Source organism: Coregonus clupeaformis, chromosome 13, assembly GCF_020615455.1.
Source record: "Coregonus clupeaformis isolate EN_2021a chromosome 13, ASM2061545v1, whole genome shotgun sequence".
Lineage (NCBI taxonomy): Eukaryota > Metazoa > Chordata > Actinopteri > Salmoniformes > Salmonidae > Coregonus > Coregonus clupeaformis.
The window spans coordinates 8,320,249-8,340,764 of record NC_059204.1 but is presented as its reverse complement, the minus strand read 5'-3'; the positions used below and the strand labels follow the sequence as shown (position 1 = coordinate 8,340,764).

The window sequence follows — 20,516 nt, the reverse complement described above, 5'->3', positions numbered from 1 at the left end:
AAGATGTGCCACACTGACTGCAAAACATCTTCAGACTGACTTAATTCACCTAGATGACGACTTGACTTCAGTCACTTCTTTGTTCCTCATTTTGTGATTTATTTCTAACATGTTAATATATATTTTTTTAACTTAAAGTCTATGTCAACCACAATCTAACCTGGAATATTGCTCAGCAGCTATTTACAGAATAAAAAAAAAAGACAAAAAGAAACAACTGTCTGATTTACACAGTTTCTCACATTCGCCCGTGTTTAATATTAGTGGTCCTATCAAAAGACAAAACAAACTTGCTGTAAAGTGTAAACGTAAAAAAAAAACTAAAAAAAAAACACGATTCTGTATGGTGTTGAGTTTTAACCGTTTCGCTATCCTCATGGAATCCTAGCTATGCTGCCAACTGTACGATTATAATCCCCACGATCATGCATTTTGTATTCTGACCCATTATTCAGTTCCGCTCAGGTCGTAGTAACGTTGCAGCTAGCCTCCGGAGCCGGTCCAGGTGTGCAGGAACAGGTCGTTCCTATCTATTTCAAGTATAGGCCTTTTAAAAAAGTCCCAGTTTTCTTCCATGTTCTGGTCCTTTTTGTTCAAGAGGGGTGTCCCGTCCTCTCATCGTTCACAGTGAAGACTGGATATTCTGCCTTTGCGTTCCTGCTTGCTTATTATGTGTAAGGGGAGCATAAATAAAAACACAAATAAAAAAAATTGAAGAGATTTTTTTTCCCCGTTTTAAAATCCTTCCATAATTTCTGCAACAATGAACTTGAGATGTCTCGCCCGGACATGTTTTAGTTTTTTTGGTCGTCTTCTTGTTTTTTTTTTAATAACACACAGCAGAATAAACATTGTTTTGGAAGCAAGGTCTCCTGGTGGCAAGTCAAAATGTTCTGTTCAAGAGGTCACATTACATTTTTGTTGTTGTTATATTTTCCACGTACTGTATTTTCCACCCCCATCTTAGTCCTGTTTGACCGGAAGCTGCTGCTTCCAGGCCTCGTTCAAGTAAACCAGTCGCTTGTAGTTGAGTATAAAGAGAATGAAGTTCAGTGCATATGTGGTGATACAGATGACGCAGAAGTCCTTGAGGACAAAGTAGAGGATGTAGCCCAGGTAGAGAGAGCCCATCACCGATAGGATGGACGTCGTCATGAGGATCAGGGCAGCCATCGCACTCACGGTGATTCCTGTAACCAACCAGAGGAGAGAGAGCAGGGACTTAGGCTACTGACATGACGTGTACAAATAAGCAAGTAAGATATGCCGAGCGAGGCTAGCAGTGAAGAAATATAAATCACTTTGACAAACACTACTACGTTGAAAAAGACCAAAGCAAGAGTATTGGATAAAATGGTGGTCATCAAATGCCTGGACCTTGTAATAATCAGGGAGGAATACGTTCTGTGCCCTCCTCAGGTGACCTTTAAGGCTTGGCACTTAACTGACATATTTACCTATTTGTCATGCTTGACGATCACAAGTATAAATACAGAGATTGGACACCTGGCCATCTTTCTGACCTTTAAATCTGAGCCCCCAGCTGTTGAAAGTAACAAGGGTCTCGGAGGGATAAGAGTTTTTCAGATAGACAATGCGTCCCAAATGGCAGCCTACTCCCTATATAGTGCACTACTTTTGATCAGGGCCCATTGGACTCTACTCCCTATATAGTGCACTACTTTTGATCAGGGCCCATTGGACTCTACTCCCTATATAGTGCACTACTTTTGATCAGGGCCCATTGGACTCTACTCCCTATATAGTGCACTACTTTTGATCAGGGCCCATTGGACTCTACTCCTATATAGTGCACTACTTTTGATCAGGGCCCATTGGACTCTACTCCCTATATAGTGCACTACTTTTGATCAGGGCCCATTGGACTCTACTCCCTATATAGTGCACTACTTTTGATCAGGGCCCATTGGACTCTACTCCCTATATAGTGCACTACTTTTGATCAGGGCCCATTGGACTCTACTCCCTATATAGTGCACTACTTTTGATCAGGGCCCATTGGACTCTACTCCCTATATAGTGCACTACTTTTGATCAGGGCCCATTGGACTCTACTCCCTATATAGTGCACTACTTTTGATCAGGGCCCATTGGACTCTACTCCCTATATAGTGCATTCCTTTTGATCAGGGCCCATTGGACTCTACTCCCTATATAGTGCATTCCTTTTGATCAGGGCCCATTGGACTCTGGTCAAAAGTAGTACACTATATAGGGAATAGGGTGCCATTTGGGACTCATCCGTCAGGTGACCCATCACCCATTAGTGGTGGCGTCTGTGCTATGCAGCCCATAGGCCCCTCATTGTAAGCTAGCTCTAGTGAGTAACCACTGACCACCACAAATCTCTGGCTGCACCCTTCAGCTGAAGAGATGGACATCTTAAGACCAGACCTGGGTTCAAAATACTATTTGAAAATCTTTCAAATACTTTCATGCGTTTGCTCTAGCCTGCCTGTAGTGCCACATGGGAGGAGTTTGCAGTTTGGGGACTCTTCTATTGGGCGATTAAGCCAGGCAAGCTAAATCAAGCCCAGCAAAATGGCAGCAAATAGTGTTTGAACCCAGATCTGCTTAAGACAATGAACCAGTGAGCTAGATGAATGACAGGACACAGGAACGTCGTTAGAGGAAGGAGGAGGACAGGTGTTCTAGTGTAGAGGACACAGGAACCACGTTAGAGGAAGGAGGAGGACAGGTGTTCTAGTGTAGAGGACGTTCTAAACAGACACCTTCTGGTTCTGGATCAGGCTTCTATTCATAGTGCTGAAATTACATTAGAGGTGACAGGGACCAACATAGTTCTCACAAATACTGTACCATACCGTACCGTACCATACTATACCATACTATACTATACCATACTATACCGTACCGTACCATACTATACCATACTATACCATACTATACTATACCATACCATACCATACTATACCATACTATACTATACCATACCATACCATACTATACCGTACCGTACCATACTATACCGTACCATACTATACCGTACCATACTATACTATCCCGTACCATACCATACTGTACCATACTGTACCATATTATACTGTACCATACTATACCGTACCATACCATACCATACCATACCATACTATACCATACCATACTATACCATACCATACCATACTATACCATACTATACCATACTATACTATACCATACCATACTATACCATACTATACTATACCATACCATACTATACCATACCGTACCATACTGTACCATACCATACTATACCGTACCATACCATACTATACCATACTATACTATACCATACCATACTATACCATACCGTACCATACCATACCGTACCGTACCGTACCATACTATACCGTACCATACTATACCGTACCATACTATACCATACCGTACCATACCATACTATACCGTACCATACTATACTGTACCATAATATACCATACCGTACCATACTATACCGTACCAAACTATACCGTACCATACCATACTATACCGTACCATACTATACCGTACCATACTATACCGTACCATACTATACCGTACCATACTATACTATACCGTACCATACCGTACCATACTATACTATACCATACTATACCATACTATACTATACCATACTATACTATACCATACTATACTATACCGTACCATACTGTACCGTACCATACCATACTGTACCATACTGTACTATACTATACCATACTATACTATACCATACTATACCGTACCATACCACACTGTACCGTAACGTACCATACCATACTATACCGTACCATACTATACTATACTATACCGTACCATACTATACCATACTGTACCATACTATACTGTACCATACTATACCGTACCATACCATACTATACCATACTATACCATACCATACCATACTGTACCGTACCATACTATACCGTACCATACCATACTATACCGTACCATACCATACTATACCATACTATACTATACTGTACCATACCATACCATACTATACCGTACCATACTATACCGTACCATACTATACCGTATCATACTGTACCGTACCATACTATACTGTACCATACTATACCGTACCATACCATACTATACCATACTATACCATACCATACCATACTATACCGTATCATACTGTACCGTACCATACTATACTGTACCATACTATACCGTACCATACCATACTATACCATACCATACCATACCGTACCATACCATACCATACCGTACCATACTATACCGTACTATACTGTACCATACCATACTATATCATACTATACCGTACCATACTATACCGTACCATACTGTACCGTACCATACTATACCGTACCATACTGTACCGTACCATACTGTACCGTACCATACTATACTGTACCATACTATACCGTACCATACCATACTATACTATACCATACTATACTGTACCATACCATACCATACCATACTATACCGTACCATACCGTACCATACTATACCATACCATACCATACCGTACCATACTGTACAAGGGGCAGGAATGCTACAGGATGAGGTTAAAGCTATCGGTTTTTAGTTAACAGGGGAAATTCTAATGTCATGTGTTAAACAAGTCACAAGAATTTGGAGCAACAGAAACCAAATAATGTCCAATCAATTGAATTTACCACATGTGGACTCCATTCAAGTTGTAGAAACATCCCTAGGATGATCAATGGAAACAGGATGCACCTGAGCTAAATTTCGAGTCTCATAGCAAAGGGTCTGAATACTTACGTAAATAAGGTATTTCTGTTTTTTATTTTTAATACATTTGCAACCTGTTTTTGCTTTGTCATTATGGGGTATTGTGTGTAGATTGATGAGGAAAAAAATTAATTATATCAATTTTAGAATAAGACTAACGTAACAAAATGTGGAAAAAGTGAAGGGGTCTGAATACTTTCCGAATGCACTGTATAGACATGTTCAATCTAACCACACTGCCTCACAGTAAGTTTCACTCACCACTGTTGTGTTAGTCAAATCAGCGTTGTATTAAACTGGGTTAAAGGGCCTCTTGTTCTGAGGCAGCACAGCACCAGGTGGCAAAGCAGTTAGTAGGCCCCAGGCCCCGTAGACCAGTCAGTCAGTAGGCCCCAGGCCCCGTAGACCAGTTAGTCAGTAGGCCCCAGGCCCCGTAGACCAGTCAGTTAGTAGGCCCCAGGCCCCGTAGACCAGTCAGTTAGTAGGCCCCAGGCCCCGTAGACCAGTCAGTTAGTAGGCCCCAGGCCCCGTAGACCAGTCAGTTAGTAGGCCCCAGGCCCCGTAGACCAGTCAGTTAGTAGGCCCCAGGCCCCGTAGACCAGTCAGTCAGTAGGCCCCGTAGACCAGTCAGTTAGTAGGCCCCAGGCCCCGTAGACCAGTCAGTTAGTAGGCCCCAGGCCCCGTAGACTAGTCAGTTAGTAGGCCCCAGGCCCCGTAGACCAGTCAGTTAGTAGGCCCCAGGCCCCGTAGACCAGTCAGTCAGTAGGCCCCAGGCCCCGTAGACCAGTCAGTTAGTAGGCCCCAGGCCCCGTAGACTAGTCAGTTAGTAGGCCCCAGGCCCCGTAGACTAGTCAGTTAGTAGGCCCCAGGCCCCGTAGACCAGTCAGTTAGTAGGCCCCAGGCCCCGTAGACCAGTCAGTTAGTAGGCCCCAGGCCCCGTAGACTAGTCAGTTAGTAGGCCCCAGGCCCCGTAGACCAGTCAGTTAGTAGGCCCCAGGCCCCGTAGACCAGTCAGTTAGTAGGCCCCAGGCCCCGTAGACTAGTCAGTTAGTAGGCCCCAGGCCCCGTAGACCAGTCAGTTAGTAGGCCAGTCAGTTAGTAGGCCCCAGGCCCCGTAGACCAGTCAGTTAGTAGGCCAGTCAGTTAGTAGGCCCCAGGCCCCGTAGACCAGTCAGTTAGTAGGCCCCAGGCCCCGTAGACCAGTCAGTTAGTAGGCCCCAGGCCCCGTAGACTAGTCAGTTAGTAGGCCCCAGGCACCATAGACCAGTCAGATGGACCCAGTTTCTGTAGACCAGTCAGTATGCCCCAGGCCCCGAAGTTCAGTCAATGTTTCCCCTCTGATTTTTACAGGCAGCGGTGGCAAAGTTAGCGTGGTAGTGGGCGTAGCCAATGGCGCAGTCTACGACCAATGTTTTTAAAGGCCCTCCTCTTGGCCGCAGAGACAAAAATGTAGCTGTTTTAAAGCCAATTTCCTGCAATTCTACACATTTTACCATGGCTTACGTCATGTTCTTATGCTATCTGAGTGACTCAAATCAAATGGGGGGGGCCCCATGTTAATAATTTTTTTAAATTTTTGATTCTCCCTGACTGTCTAGTTTTTATAAGTTCTTAAAGATGATCTAATAGTATAAAAATATATAGGTCAAATATCTTTTTTTACATACTTTATAACTGGTTTTGGTCATTTAAGTTTACACTGAAAAGTTATACCACCCCTAAAATGCATTTATTTGGCAAACTGCAAAATTCTCTCATCTCCATGGCAGAATGTAGAATCGCAGGATATTTGCTTTAAAACTGCAACATTTTCTCTCAGCTCGACAGAGAAATTTGTAAAATAGCAGGAAATTGGCTTAAAATGCTAAAATGTCTCTACACCGTCAGGATGGGGGCCTCTAAAATGTTCTCTGAAATTAAGCCGCGTTGATGACCGTGCCCCCTTTTGATCCAGAAAAAAAATCTGTTTCTCCACCTAAAATCTCTCCATACTTTGAATAGCATGAGCCTGTGGTTGTGGAAACAAAGTCTTACCTAGTAACAGTTGAAAGACATAAAATACAATTCCGTAGACACTGTTTGGCTGGTTCATTGCACTGTCGTTTCCGAAGATCGAGCCCAACAGTCCAAATCCTCGACCCCACCTACACAGGGAGAGAAATTGGAAGAAACAAATGGACATTTGTTGGTAATCGTAATGTTGATGAATTGCAGTGATAAATATAAAGTACATTTAATTACCCCGAAAAACAAATGTCCAAGGAGCTCCAGCTATTATTGGTCTAGATTCTGATAAGGTGGTAGCTAGGTAGCGTATTATTGGTCTAGATTCTGATAAGGTGATAGCTAGGTAGCGTATTATTGGTCTAGATTCTGATAAGGTGGTAGCTAGGTAGCGTATTATTGGTCTAGATTCTGATAAGGTGATAGCTAGGTAGCGTATTATTGGTCTAGATTCTGATAAGGTGATAGCTAGGTAGCGTATTATTGGTCTAGATTCTGATAAGGTGATAGCTAGGTAGCGTATTATTGGTCTAGATTCTGATAAGGTGATAGCTAGGTAGCGTATTATTGGTCTAGATTCTGATAAGGTGATAGCTAGGTAGCGTATTATTGGTCTAGATTCTGATAAGGTGATAGCTAGGTAGCGTATTATTGGTCTAGATTCTGATAAGGTGATAGCTAGGTAGCGTATTATTGGTCTAGATTCTGATAAGGTGATAGCTAGGTAGCGTATTATTGGTCTAGATTCTGATAAGGTGATAGCTAGGTAGCGTATTATTGGTCTAGATTCTGATAAGGTGATAGCTAGGTAGCGTATTATTGGTCTAGATTCTGATAAGGTGATAGCTAGGTAGCGTATTATTGGTCTAGATTCTGATAAGGTGATAGCTAGGTAGCGTATTATTGGTCTAGATTCTGATAAGGTGATAGCTAGGTAGCGTATATTGGTCTAGATTCTGATAAGGTGATAGCTAGGTAGCGTATTATTGGTCTAGATTCTGATAAGGTGATAGCTAGGTAGCGTATTATTGGTCTAGATTCTGATAAGGTGATAGCTAGGTAGCGTATTATTGGTCTAGATTCTGATAAGGTGATAGCTAGGTAGCGTATTATTGGTCTAGATTCTGATAAGGTGATAGCTAGGTAGCGTATTATTGGTCTAGATTCTGATAAGGTGATAGCTAGGTAGCGTATTATTGGTCTAGATTCTGATAAGGTGATAGCTAGGTAGCGTATTATTGGTCTAGATTCTGATAAGGTGATAGCTAGGTAGCGTATTATTGGTCTAGATTCTGATAAGGTGATAGCTAGGTAGCGTATTATTGGTCTAGATTCTGATAAGGTGATCGCTAGGTAGCGTATTATTGGTCTAGATTCTGATAAGGTGATAGCTAGGTAGCGTATTATTGGTCTAGATTCTGATAAGGTGATAGCTAGGTAGCGTATTATTGGTCTAGATTCTGATAAGGTGATAGCTAGGTAGCGTATTATTGGTCTAGATTCTGATAAGGTGATAGCTAGGTAGCGATTATTGGTCTAGATTCTGATAAGGTGATAGCTAGGTAGCGTATTATTGGTCTAGATTCTGATAAGGTGATAGCTAGGTAGCGTATTATTGGTCTAGATTCTGATAAGGTGATAGCTAGGTAGCGTATTATTGGTCTAGATTCTGATAAGGTGATAGCTAGGTAGCGTATTATTGGTCTAGATCAGGGGTGTCAAACTCATTTTAGCTCAGGGGCCACATGGAGGAAAATCTATTCCCAAGTGGGCCGGACTGGAAAAATCATGGTATATATAACTTAAAAACAACAACTTCAGATTGTTTTCTTTGTTTTAATACGATCAACATACAACATAAAGCTGGAGCCTGAGGACAGTGTGTCCAAAATAGTACAAGCACAACATCACTATTAATCATAAAACACGTCAAGTTTATTTGAAAATTCTAAAGAAAAAGAACACACAAACACACAATGCCTCAGTGATTAACAGAACTGTTTCACAGATCACAGAACTATATCAGGGTGTCATTTCTCAGGCAGAAATGTAGATAAAAATAATGACATCCTGTTCCCCAAACAAGTGCAAGAACCACAGAGTCAAGAATAGGTTAAATATACAAATAAAATAAAAACAATTAAAAACAATAGCACAACATAAAAACATATAAACATAAAGCTGGAGCCTGAGGACAGTGTCCAAAAGCACAACATCACTATTAATCATAAAACACCTCAAGTTATTTGAAAGTTCTGAGGACAAAGAACACACAAACACACAATGCCTCAGTGATTCACAGAAGTATATCACAGAACTATATCAGGGTGTCATTTCTCAGGCAGAAATGTAGATAAGAATAATGAGATCCTGTTCCCCAAACAAGTGCAAGAACCACAGAGTCAAGAATAGGTTAAATATACAAATAAAATAAAATCAATTAAAAACAATAGCACAACATAAAAACATATAAACATAAATCTGAAAGCGTTGCTCAAACTCCCGTAACAGTCCCGTTATTTTATCTTTGAACCGCTTCATGTCTGCCACATGTTGGGTCGCGCACACATTTTTCAGACAGGGGAAGTGAGCTGCATCACCACCGGCAAGTTGCGTCTCCCACAATGACAGCTTCAACTTGAAAGAACGTATGCTGTCATAATACTGCGTGACAACTTTGTTGCGCCCTTGCAGATGTTTGTTCAAGTTATTCAGGTGCTCTGTAACATCCACCATAAATGCTAGGTCCTGCATCCATTCTGCGGAATGAAATTCTAACACTGGTTTGCCCTTTTCTTCCATGAACTGTTCAATTTCTTCTCGTAAATCAAAGAAACGCCTCCGCACAGCACCTCAGCTTAACCATCTTACCTCAGTGTGGTATGGCAGGCCATAGATGTGGTCTTTCTCTCTGAGAAGGCTGTCAAACTGACGGTGATTCAGGCTTCTGGATCGGATGAAATTAACAGTTTGGATGACCACCTTCATGACGTTATCCATCTTTAATGACTTGCAACACAAAGCCTCCTGGTGCAAAATACAGTGAAAAGTCAAAAATCACATCCACCATTTGCAGATTGCACTTTCTCTCTGAACTTTGTCACAACGCCTGCTTTTTTCCCGATCATTGAGGGCGCACCATCTGTAGCCAGGCTGACAGCGCGGGACCAGTCCACTCCGACCCTGTCCAGCGCGCCGACGAGTGCGGTAAAAATATCAGCTGCTGTCGTTGTATCTGTCATCGGCACCAACTCCACGAACTCCTCGGTGACGGTCAATGTGTCATCAACTCCGCGGATGAAAATGGCCAGTTGTGCAACATCTGTAATGTCCGTGCTTTCATCAATTGCAACCGAAAACGCAATGAATGACTTTACTTTTTTGCTTCAACTGGCTGTCCAAATCCACTGAAAGATCGGAAATCCTGTCTGCAACTGTGTTTCTTGTCAGGCTGATATTTACAAAAGCCTGACGCTTTTCAGGGCACACAATCTCCGCTGCCTTCATCATGCATGTTTTTACAAATTCACCCTCACTAAATGGTTTTGAAGCCACTGCGATTTCATTAGCAATGAGGTAGCTAGCTTTCACTGCAGCGTCACTGATGTCTCGGCTGTGAGTAAACACAGACTGCTGTTTCTTCAGACCCGCCAACAGTTCATTCACCTTCTCTCATCTCCGCTGTCCTTGAAAGTTGTCATATTTGTCGGCATGAAGACACATAGTGGCGACGAAGGTTATATTCTTTCAGCACTGCAACATGCTCTGAACACACCAAACATACAGCTTTCCATTCAATTCCGTGAATAAATAGGATGACAATTTTTCTTGGAACACTCTGCACTCTGCGTCCACTTTTCTCTTTTTTGACAGAGACATATTGGGGCAATGAGGGTGCCAAAGCACATAATGTTAAAAGTAGAAGCCATAATAAATATTGCGGGCAAAACAAAGTAGCTCATTGGCTGCACGTGCTTGACCTACTTGCTCTGCCCCGGTATAAACAGTTTGCTTGCTTAACACAATTGCTATTGCGCCATCCAGTGGACGCAATTGGAACAGCAGTTTATTTTATAGAAAAATTGCAGCGCATTTTTATACTTTACAAATTTTGTACTCTTTTTTTTCTTTTCTTTTTTTTGTCAAAATCATCTCGTGGGCCGGATTAAACCCGTTTGCGGGCCTGATCCGGCCCGCGGGCCGGACGTTTGACACCCCTGGTCTAGATTCTGATAAGGTGATAGCTAGGTAGCGTATTATTGGTCTAGATTCTGATAAGGTGATAGCTAGGTAGCGTATTATTGGTCTAGATTCTGATAAGGTGATAGCTAGGTAGCGTATTATTGGTCTAGATTCTGATAAGGTGATAGCTAGGTAGCGTATTATTGGTCTAGATTCTGATAAGGTGATAGCTAGGTAGCGTATTATTGGTCTAGATTCTGATAAGGTGATAGCTAGGTAGCGTATTATTGGTCTAGATTCTGATAAGGTGATAGCTAGGTAGCGTAAACGGTGTCAATTAAAAGTTACAACTATAAATGATAAAACGGGTCTACAATACTAACTTATATTCTGATAAGGCAGTGTAATAGGTCGCCTAAACGGTGTAATTTACTAGTTATAACCATAAAAGTAAAAAGCAGGCATTCACTGAACACACTGTTTCCTTGGTTAGTGGAAATGACAGAGAAGAAAGATAACCAAGTACGTTGGAAGTCCTGAGTGACGCAACAAGCACTGGTCCTGGTTACACGTCTTCAGAGGGAAGCCCTGAACTGGCAAACCAGCCTTCAGACAGCAGACTTCAAGGTAAACTGACTCCAAAATGTTTCACTCGAAAAATGACAGGGTTGACTGTTTCTGGCAAGAGGGTAACGAAATGCACATAGAATTATTTTATTTTTTGTATTTTACCCCCTTTTTTGATCTTGTCTCATCGCTGTAACTGGCCAACGGGCTTGGGAGAGGCGAAGGTGGAGTCGTGCGTCCTCCGAAACATGACCCGCCTAACCGCGCTCCTTAACACCCGCCAGCTTAACCCGGAAGCCAGCCGCACCAATGTGTCGGAGGAAACAACTGTTCAACTGGCGACCGGGGTCAGCCTGCAGGCACCCGGCCCGCCACAAGGAATCGCTAGAGCGCGATGAGCCAAGTAAAGCCCCACCGGCCAAACCCTCCCCTAACCCGGATGACTTTGGGCCAATTGTGCGCCGTCCTATGGGACTCCCGGCCACGGTCGGTTGTGGCACAGCCCGGGAATGAACCCGGGTCTGTAGTAACGCCTCTAGCACTGCGATACAGTGCCTTAGACCGCTGCGCCACCCGGGAGGTCGAAATGCACACTAATTTTACAAGATAAACATCACTACTGCATAGACCGCACTTTTACCCAATAGCTCATCAAGAGGTCTGTAACAGTCAATAAGTTCATGACAACGTCAACATCCCTGTAACAGTAAACAAGAGAGATGTGACCCATTTATTTCCTACCGGCTCCAATTCAACCAGTGTCTTTCCTACCGGCTCCAATTCAACCAGAGTGTCTTTCCTACCGGCTCCAATTCAACCAGTGTCTTTCCTACCGGCTCCAATTCAACCAGTGTCTTTCCTACCGGCTCCAATTCAACCAGTGTCTTTCCTACCGGCTCCAATTCAACCAGTGTCTTTCCTACCGGCTCCAATTCAACCAGAGTGTCTTTCCTACGGCTCCAATTCAACCAGAGTGTCTTTCCTACCGGCTCCAATTCAACCAGAGTGTCTTTCCTACCGGCTCCAATTCAACCAGAGTGTCTTTCCTACCGGCTCCAATTCAACCAGAGTGTCTTTCCTACCGGCTCCAATTCAACCAGAGTGTCTTTCCTACCGGCTCCAATTCAACCAGTGTCTTTCCTACCGGCTCCAATTCAACCAGTGTCTTTCCTACCGGCTCCAATTCAACCAGAGTGTCTTTCCTACCGGCTCCAATTCAACCACAGTGTCTTTCCTACCGGCTCCAATTCAACCAGTGTCTTTCCTACCAGCTCCAATTCAACCAGAGTGTCTTTCCTACCGGCTCCAATTCAACCAGCGTCTTTCCTACCGGCTCCAATTCAACCAGCGTCTTTCCTACCGGCTCCAATTCAACCAGTGTCTTTCCTACCGGCTCCAATTCAACCAGAGTGTCTTTCCTACCGGCTCCAATTCAACCAGAGTGTCTTTCCTACCGGCTCCAATTCAACCAGAGTGTCTTTCCTACCGGCTCCAATTCAACCAGAGTGTCTTTCCTACCGGCTCCAATTCAACCAGAGTGTCTTTCCTACCGGCTCCAATTCAACCAGAGTGTCTTTCCTACCGGCTCCAATTCAACCAGTGTCTTTCCTACCGGCTCCAATTCAACCAGTGTCTTTCCTACCGGCTCCAATTCAACCAGTGTCTTTCCTACCGGCTCCAATTCAACCAGAGTGTCTTTCCTACCGGCTCCAATTCAACCAGAGTGTCTTTCCTACCGGCTCCAATTCAACCAGAGTGTCTTTCCTACCGGCTCCAATTCAACCACAGTGTCTTTCCTACCGGCTCCAATTCAACCAGTGTCTTTCCTACCAGCTCCAATTCAACCAGAGTGTCTTTCCTACCGGCTCCAATTCAACCAGCGTCTTTCCTACCGGCTCCAATTCAACCAGAGTGTCTTTCCTACCAACTCCAATTCAACCAGAGTGTCTTTCCTACCGGCTCCAATTCAACCAGAGTGTTTCTGAATGTCAACAGCAAAGAATAATACAGATATAGTACGGAATGTTTATTTGGACTACTTTTAGGGCCAGAGTGTCACCAGCTCACAGCACTTAAGTTTTGTTTTTCATTTTGCCATCATGCTTTATCAGTGTTGCCTCCGTGGGTAGGCCTATACAACCATGAGAAGGCCAGCGGTGGGGAATTTCTCCCATTCTTCTCTGTAGATCCTCTCAAGCTCTGTCAGGTTGGATGGGGAGCGTTGCTGCACAGCTATTTTCAGGTCTCTCCAGATCGGCTTCAAGTCCGGGCTCTGGCTGGGCCACTCAAGGACATTCAGAGACTTGTCCCAAAGCCACTCTTACATTGTCTTGGCTGTGTGCTTAGGGTTGTTGTCCTGTTGGAAGGTGAACTTTCGCTCCAGTCTGAGGTCCTGAGTGCTCTGTAGCAGGTTATCATCAAGGATCTCGCTGTACGTTGCTCCATTCATCATTCCCTCAATCCTGACTAGTCTCCCAATCCCTGCCGCTGAAAAACATCCACAGAGCATGATGCTGCCACCACCATGCTTCACCGTGGGGATGGTGCCAGGTTTCCTCCAGACGTGACACTTGGCATTCAGGCCAAAGAGTTCAATCTTGGTTTCATCAGACCAGAAAATCTTGCTTCTCATGGTCTGAAAGTCCTTTAGGTGCCTTTTGGCAAACTCCAAGCGGGCTGTCATGTGCCTTTTACTGAGGAGTGGCTTCCGTCTGGCTACTCTACCATAAAGGCCTGATTGGTGGAGTGCTGCAGAGATGGTTGTCCTTCTGGAAGGTTCTCCCATCTCCACAGAGGAACTCTGGAGCTCTGTCAGAGTGACCATCAGGTTCTTGGTCACCTCCCTGACCAAGGCCCTTCTCCCCGATTGCTCAGTTTGGCCGGGCAGCCAGCTCTAGGAAGAGTCTTGGTGGTTCCAAACTTCTTCCATTTAAGAATGATGGAGGCCACTGTGTTCTTGAGGACCTTCAATGCTGCAGAAATGTTTTGGTACCTTTCCACAGATCTGTGCCTCTGCACAATCCTGTCTCGGAGCTCTACGGACAATTCCTTTGACCTCATGGCTTGGTTTTTGCTCTGACATGCACTGTCAACTGTGGGACCTTATGTGGTCCTCTGTAGCTCAGCTGGTAGAGCACGGCGCTTGTAACGCCAGGGTAGTGGGTTCGATCCCCGGGACCACCCATACACAAAAATGTATGCACACATGACTGTAAGTCGCTTTGGATAAAAGCGTCTGCTAAATGGCATATTATTATTATAATATAGACAGGTGTGTGCCTTTCCAAATCATGTCCAATCAATTGAATTTAACAGGTGGACTTCAATCAAGTTGAGCTCAATTTCAAGTCTCATAGCAAAGGGTCTGAATACTTATGTACATAAGGTATCTGTTTTTTATTTTTTATACATTTGCAAAAATGTCTAAAGACCTGTTTTCGCTTTGTCATTATGGGGTATTGTGTGTAGATTGATGAGGGAAAACATTAATTTAATCAATTTTAGAATAAAAGGCTGTAACGTAACAAAATGTGGAAAAAGTCAAGGGGTCTGAATACTTCCCGAATGCACTGTATACAACCATTCAGAAGGCCAGCTGGAAAGGCCAGGCCTATACAACCATGGAGCAGTCCAGCTGAATTCTTGTGTGAACAACTTACATTTACATTTTAGTCATTTAGCAGACGCTCTTATCCAGAGCGACTTACAGTTAGTGAGTACATACATATTTGTATTTATTTTTCATACTGGCCCCCTGCGGGAATCGAACCCACAACCCTGGCGTTGCAAACACCATGCTCTACCAAGAGCGTCTGCTAAATGACTAAAATGTAAATGGGTTCCTCTGTATACAGTTCAGAGATGCCACACAGACCAAGAGCATCCAGTCTCTTTTCTCTCTTTGCTATTCAAAGCATCATGATGGCCTTCGGGAGGCAGTGTGTGGTTGAGAAACTGATGGTCTCATCACGTGTTGTTCTCATGACTCCAGCACCACGTCTGAAATATCTCTTCCCTGTATTCCCCCCCAGAGACCTGACATTGCCCATCCACCTTAAAAATCAAACAGGAGTGTGCATTTCATATAACCCTTGTAGCTACCCTAAAATCACGTGGACTAGGGCACATGACAAGTGAACTAAGGATGAAATCCAAACAGGTCATGTGACTTCAGCTTTGTCAATATACAATTATATGCATTTCCCCAATATAAAGGAACAGGTTGTTCATATTGTCATTGACGTATTACATTTTAGTCATTTAGCAGACGCTTTTATCCAGAGCGACTTACAGTTAATGAGTGCATACATTTTTTCATACTGGCCCCCCCGTGGGAAACGAACCCACAACCCTGGCGTTGCAAGCGCCATGCTCTACCAACTGAGCTACAGCTGACAATTCAACTAATCTTATTGACGGAATCCAAGGCCCCTTACAAAATGGGCCATATTTGATATAGTTAATGGTCCTATACAAATGTAGCCTATAGTTTCTAACATTGCCGTTTGGCTTTTTAAACCAGTTTTAGATATTGGAAAACGTGCTTGAGGTACTATCCAACTTATTTAATGGGTAACGTTAGATTAGACAGCTGATTCACACATGTTTAGACAAGTTACACAAAACTGGCTGAATGGTTACGCCGATTTCGTCTAGCTAGCTAGGCTAGCTTAGTAACTAGCCAATATAGTTTGCTGCCGGCGGTGGCGCCGTATTCGCTAGCTAGGTAGTTGGCTAATTTAACAATATAATGAAGTTTGGAGGAAAACAAAGTGTGTAAAATGTGCATCCATTGAAATGAAAAAACACCACTTCCTGGCATCTAGCAAACAAACAGCCAGTTAGTAGCTAGCTAGTTAGTTGCTGGCTGGTGAATAAGTAGCGTTAGCAATTTGGCTAAAAAGCTACACTAGCTTCTACAGTAAAACATGCCAGCCTAAGTTTGTTATCAATAGTAAGCAAGCTTCTGATTGTAACTTTTGTACGTTTTTTTTGGCGAAAACCATTGCAGTTTTTACAGAAATTGCAAATGTACTAAAAAAAAGAGCGCATGCGGGGAAGAAAATGACAGTTCAGCTGGCAAAGCCGTTCCCACAATGCCACAAAACCGCCCAGTCTCATTCAGAGCGCTGCTGGTACTCGGCGCCGCTGTTGAATTCAAAATTTACCTGGAGGTGAAGACTTTTGAACAGCTGATAGAATCGCTCACGTCGCACATGGCCCGATAATTCGAGTCTCTAGACTTTTCAGTTTCCACATGAAAGGCGTATAAGGACAACAATATGCCCAAGACGCAAACAAGGAGCCTGGCTATTCTTTCCCATCGAGGGGTGGACACTCGCAGGACGGGCGCCGCCATCTTTCTCCGGCCTAGCTAGAGTCGTACACGCAACCGCTTACCATTGGGGACAACGAGAACTGCGACGTGGAAAAGCGTCAGGACGCGCCCACACCACCAGGGCAGGGGCGTGTCACCAAAGTGTCATGGTCTCGCCACCCCTTGTCTACTGTACAAGGGGCCTGCCAAAGTGCTAATACGGAAAATATGTTCGTGTACATATAAAAAATTTGCGTGAACATTTTCCCATATCATACCTGTAACAGAGTTTGACTGTATTTATCACATTGCTGGTCAGCTAGACTTAGTGTTGGTCTATGATAATAAAACTATACCTCTATCTAAGAGCTGGCGCTCCCCATGTCCTTGATCTCTGAGACCAATCTAATCTATTACAAAAATAAATTCAAATGAACATGTATGGCAATCCTCCCATGCCTCTGAGCAAGAGTAGCACATAGCTTAAAAAATGTTTTTAGCAGTTGGGTCATACTGCCTCTCAGTGTCTCAGTCGTGTACTGTTAGATATTAGAGTTTGAGATAATTTCTAATGAAACACATACTGAGTAAAACATAGGAGTATGTGTCTCTACAAATCAAATAAAAGTTTATTGGTCACGTGCACAGATTTGCAGGTGTTTTGGCGGGTGCAGCGAAATGCTTGTTACTAGCTCCAACAGTGCAGTAGAATGTCTTGCAAATACAATACACATGGAATGTGAAAGTGGACAGTGTCATATGTTTACTGTACATGTCTAGATTTGACTCGCATTGACCAGTAGGCCCCGATAGCAGTCTACAGCCAATAGACATATTGTCATCATGGTAGATTTACTGCATGTATCTCGGTATTGGGATTGTGTTCTCACTCACAAACGCACGGTAGGAGATCATATTTCCCTTAAATGGTTGAAACGGACAGTTTAGAAATGTCAAAGCTATTAGGAGATTTGCCAGAAAGTATATATAAGAAAGGAAATGGACTTCGATGGTTCGAGTGAAGAGTAAGGAGCACCCATAGACATCAAGCTTTCGTGAAGCACTCCTGTGCCATCAGGTGGAGAGATTACATTTCAAACTGATTGATCAATACAGCAATGCTTAGGTGGTAACTATTGCTTTGCTATGATGTTTATAATAGTAATGGAACATGTGACTACCTACCTTGCATACAGTATAAATTGTAAAGTCTGTCTGGCAAACATTTTTTATTTTTTATATATTTTTTTAGAGGGTAGATCAACTTTAATATTGCAGATAGATTGTAACTTCCATCAATGTAATTATCTCGCAAATATATATACACATATACATACATACATACACACATACATATAAATACATGTATATACATATATATATACACATAAAAAAATATATTTCCCTTTATTACTTTCCAACCCCACCACCCCTTCCCTAATTGGAGTAAACTAGTGACCGACAATGCTTAGGCCTCTACTTCCAGCATACATTCTATATACATTTGAAGTCTGTCTGACAATTACAATATTAATATTTAAATATTCATATTTTCTGTTGTAATTATTCTGCTGGCATTACTATAATTTTTTCATCATTATTATGACCCATCTGTTAATAAATAAATGTTTGTTTTTTTTGCATTCTGAGTCTCCTGAGTGGCGCAGTGGTCTAAGGCACTGCATCGCAGTGCTAACTGTGCCACTAGATCCTGGTTCGAATCCAGGCTCTGTCGCAGCCGGCCGTGACCGGGAGACTCATGGGCGGCGCACAATTGGCTCAGTGTCGTCCAGGGTAGGGGAGGGAATGGCCGGCAGGGATGTAGCTCAGTTGATAGAGCAACGGCAGGGTTGTGGGTTCGATTCCCACGGGGGGCCAGTATTAAAAAAATATATATGTATTCATATATGTAAGTCGCTCTGGATAAGAGCGTCTGCTAAATGACTAAAATGTAAAATGTAATGTCTTATGTACGAGCTCCCAAAGCAAATTGTGAAGAAGGCAAATAAGTATTGGTTAACTGACCAATAAGCAGATCTTGTCGTGCTACATTGAACCCTTTAGTTACACGTCAAGTGCACAACCACCTGTATCATAGCCTCTGCTCTGTCACAGGCTTTCAGGGGAGTGGAGCATCGCAAGTTTAAGACCATGCTTAGCCAATGTTCTCTCTCTTACGTCTTGTCTTAACAAGAGATGGTCACTGTTGTTTTTATACTGTGTTGAGTTCGGTTAATAAACCGGGAATTCGTAAACTCCATCCTCTGTCTGGACATTTGTTAATTTATGATCTAGCCAGGTCATTACAATATGATGGTATACAAATGTAAGCAAGGCTTGAAATGATTGTTTTAGTCAAATGTTATATCTGTTTGGGCTTCTTGCGGTCAATTTGCAGTCTAATAATTATTTGTAATTAAGCTCCGGCCCCCTGACCATCCTCTCAAGAATCGAGTTGATCCCGCATAGAGCGAATACATACTGTAAATAGGTAAATAGCAGCTTCCCACTGGGGGAAAAACTGAGAACGCAGCCTTGTAAAACGAAGGGACCTTGACATGGGCCAATCAGAGTCGTCTCTTGATCATGTGACGTTATGCATATAAACAGTGAGTGACATCATCTGTTTACTTCAGCTTTTGCACCGCTGATAGACTTCACTAGAGTACTGTACTAACAACATTTGCCTCTCCTAAAATTATGGCAACAGACATCGAAATATTTGCATTTTTCGAAGAAGCACACTACGACCAATATGATTACTACAACCTAGCCGAATATTCATGTCATGCGGGTGGAAAAGGTAGAACCAAGAGAGAAATCGGACTGAACACCAATCGCCATATCCCTGCTGGGCACGAGAGAAAAATTGCCGAAAAATATCAAAACAGTGAACTGAAACGCAGGAGAACCAAAAGTTCATCTTGATGGAATTCGTCTCAGGTAATGTTGTAGAACTATGAAAGATATGGAAAATGTGATGAAAATGTGCCAATTTTCGTGTGAACAATGCTGCGTATAAACATGTCTGTTCATGTCCTTCTCCCTCTGAGCTGTTGTTGTACTTGTCCAGCTGCCATTTTAAGACGAACAAAGAACCGTGTCAAATGCATTGGGTGGAGTTTTTGACATTCTGGATTAACAGCATTTATACCCAATAACAAATCGGTGTAACTATTGTTAATTGTTGAACTTGAACAAGGACTTATTATTCTTTATGTATTATCTCCCTTCTATACAGATCTGAACCCTAACTGAAGATTGAACTGGAACGTGGTCTAAATATGTATTTTCGCCTTTCCTGACCCTTCTGACCCAGTGAACGGAGTTGACTGTGACTTTACCTGCAATGCTGGCCTGCATGGAAACACACCTTGGCATTTAGTCTCGAGGGCACTCCTATTCCACATGTTGCACCCCTGTAACCAGACCTGGGTGGTCTCCAGTTACAGCAGTGTGCAAGAACAGTTTGTTTTTAATGGTTGTAGACCTCTCTAGGACTCTTATGTTGTTATGATACTGTTTGGTTTAAAGTGTAAGATGTACTGTATTGTGACTAAAAGGCAGAAATAAAGAGATGGTGATTTTAAAGAGAGATGATTGAAGTTGACCCTCATTTATCTGATCGAAATACCTGTATGATGTGACTCAAATCACCCTAATTAGTTTTTAAATAATGCCCCTAATCTATGGATTTCACATGACTGGGCAGGGGCGC

The 20,516-nt window shown here is 42.9% G+C and overlaps 1 protein-coding gene across 1 annotated transcript; it reads right to left on the bottom strand.

Moving 5' to 3' along the window:
* Positions 1-222: 222 nt before the first annotated feature.
* vkorc1l1 (vitamin K epoxide reductase complex, subunit 1-like 1) lies at positions 223-17,087 on the bottom strand. Its single transcript, XM_041893453.2, has 3 exons — positions 16,650-17,087; positions 6,763-6,872; positions 223-1,190 (listed from the first exon to the last, which is right to left on the bottom strand). The coding sequence occupies exons 1-3, from the start codon at positions 16,838-16,840 to the stop codon at positions 964-966; spliced, it is 528 nt and encodes a 175-aa protein (XP_041749387.2). The 5' UTR covers positions 16,841-17,087; the 3' UTR covers positions 223-963.
* Positions 17,088-20,516: the final 3,429 nt, after the last annotated feature.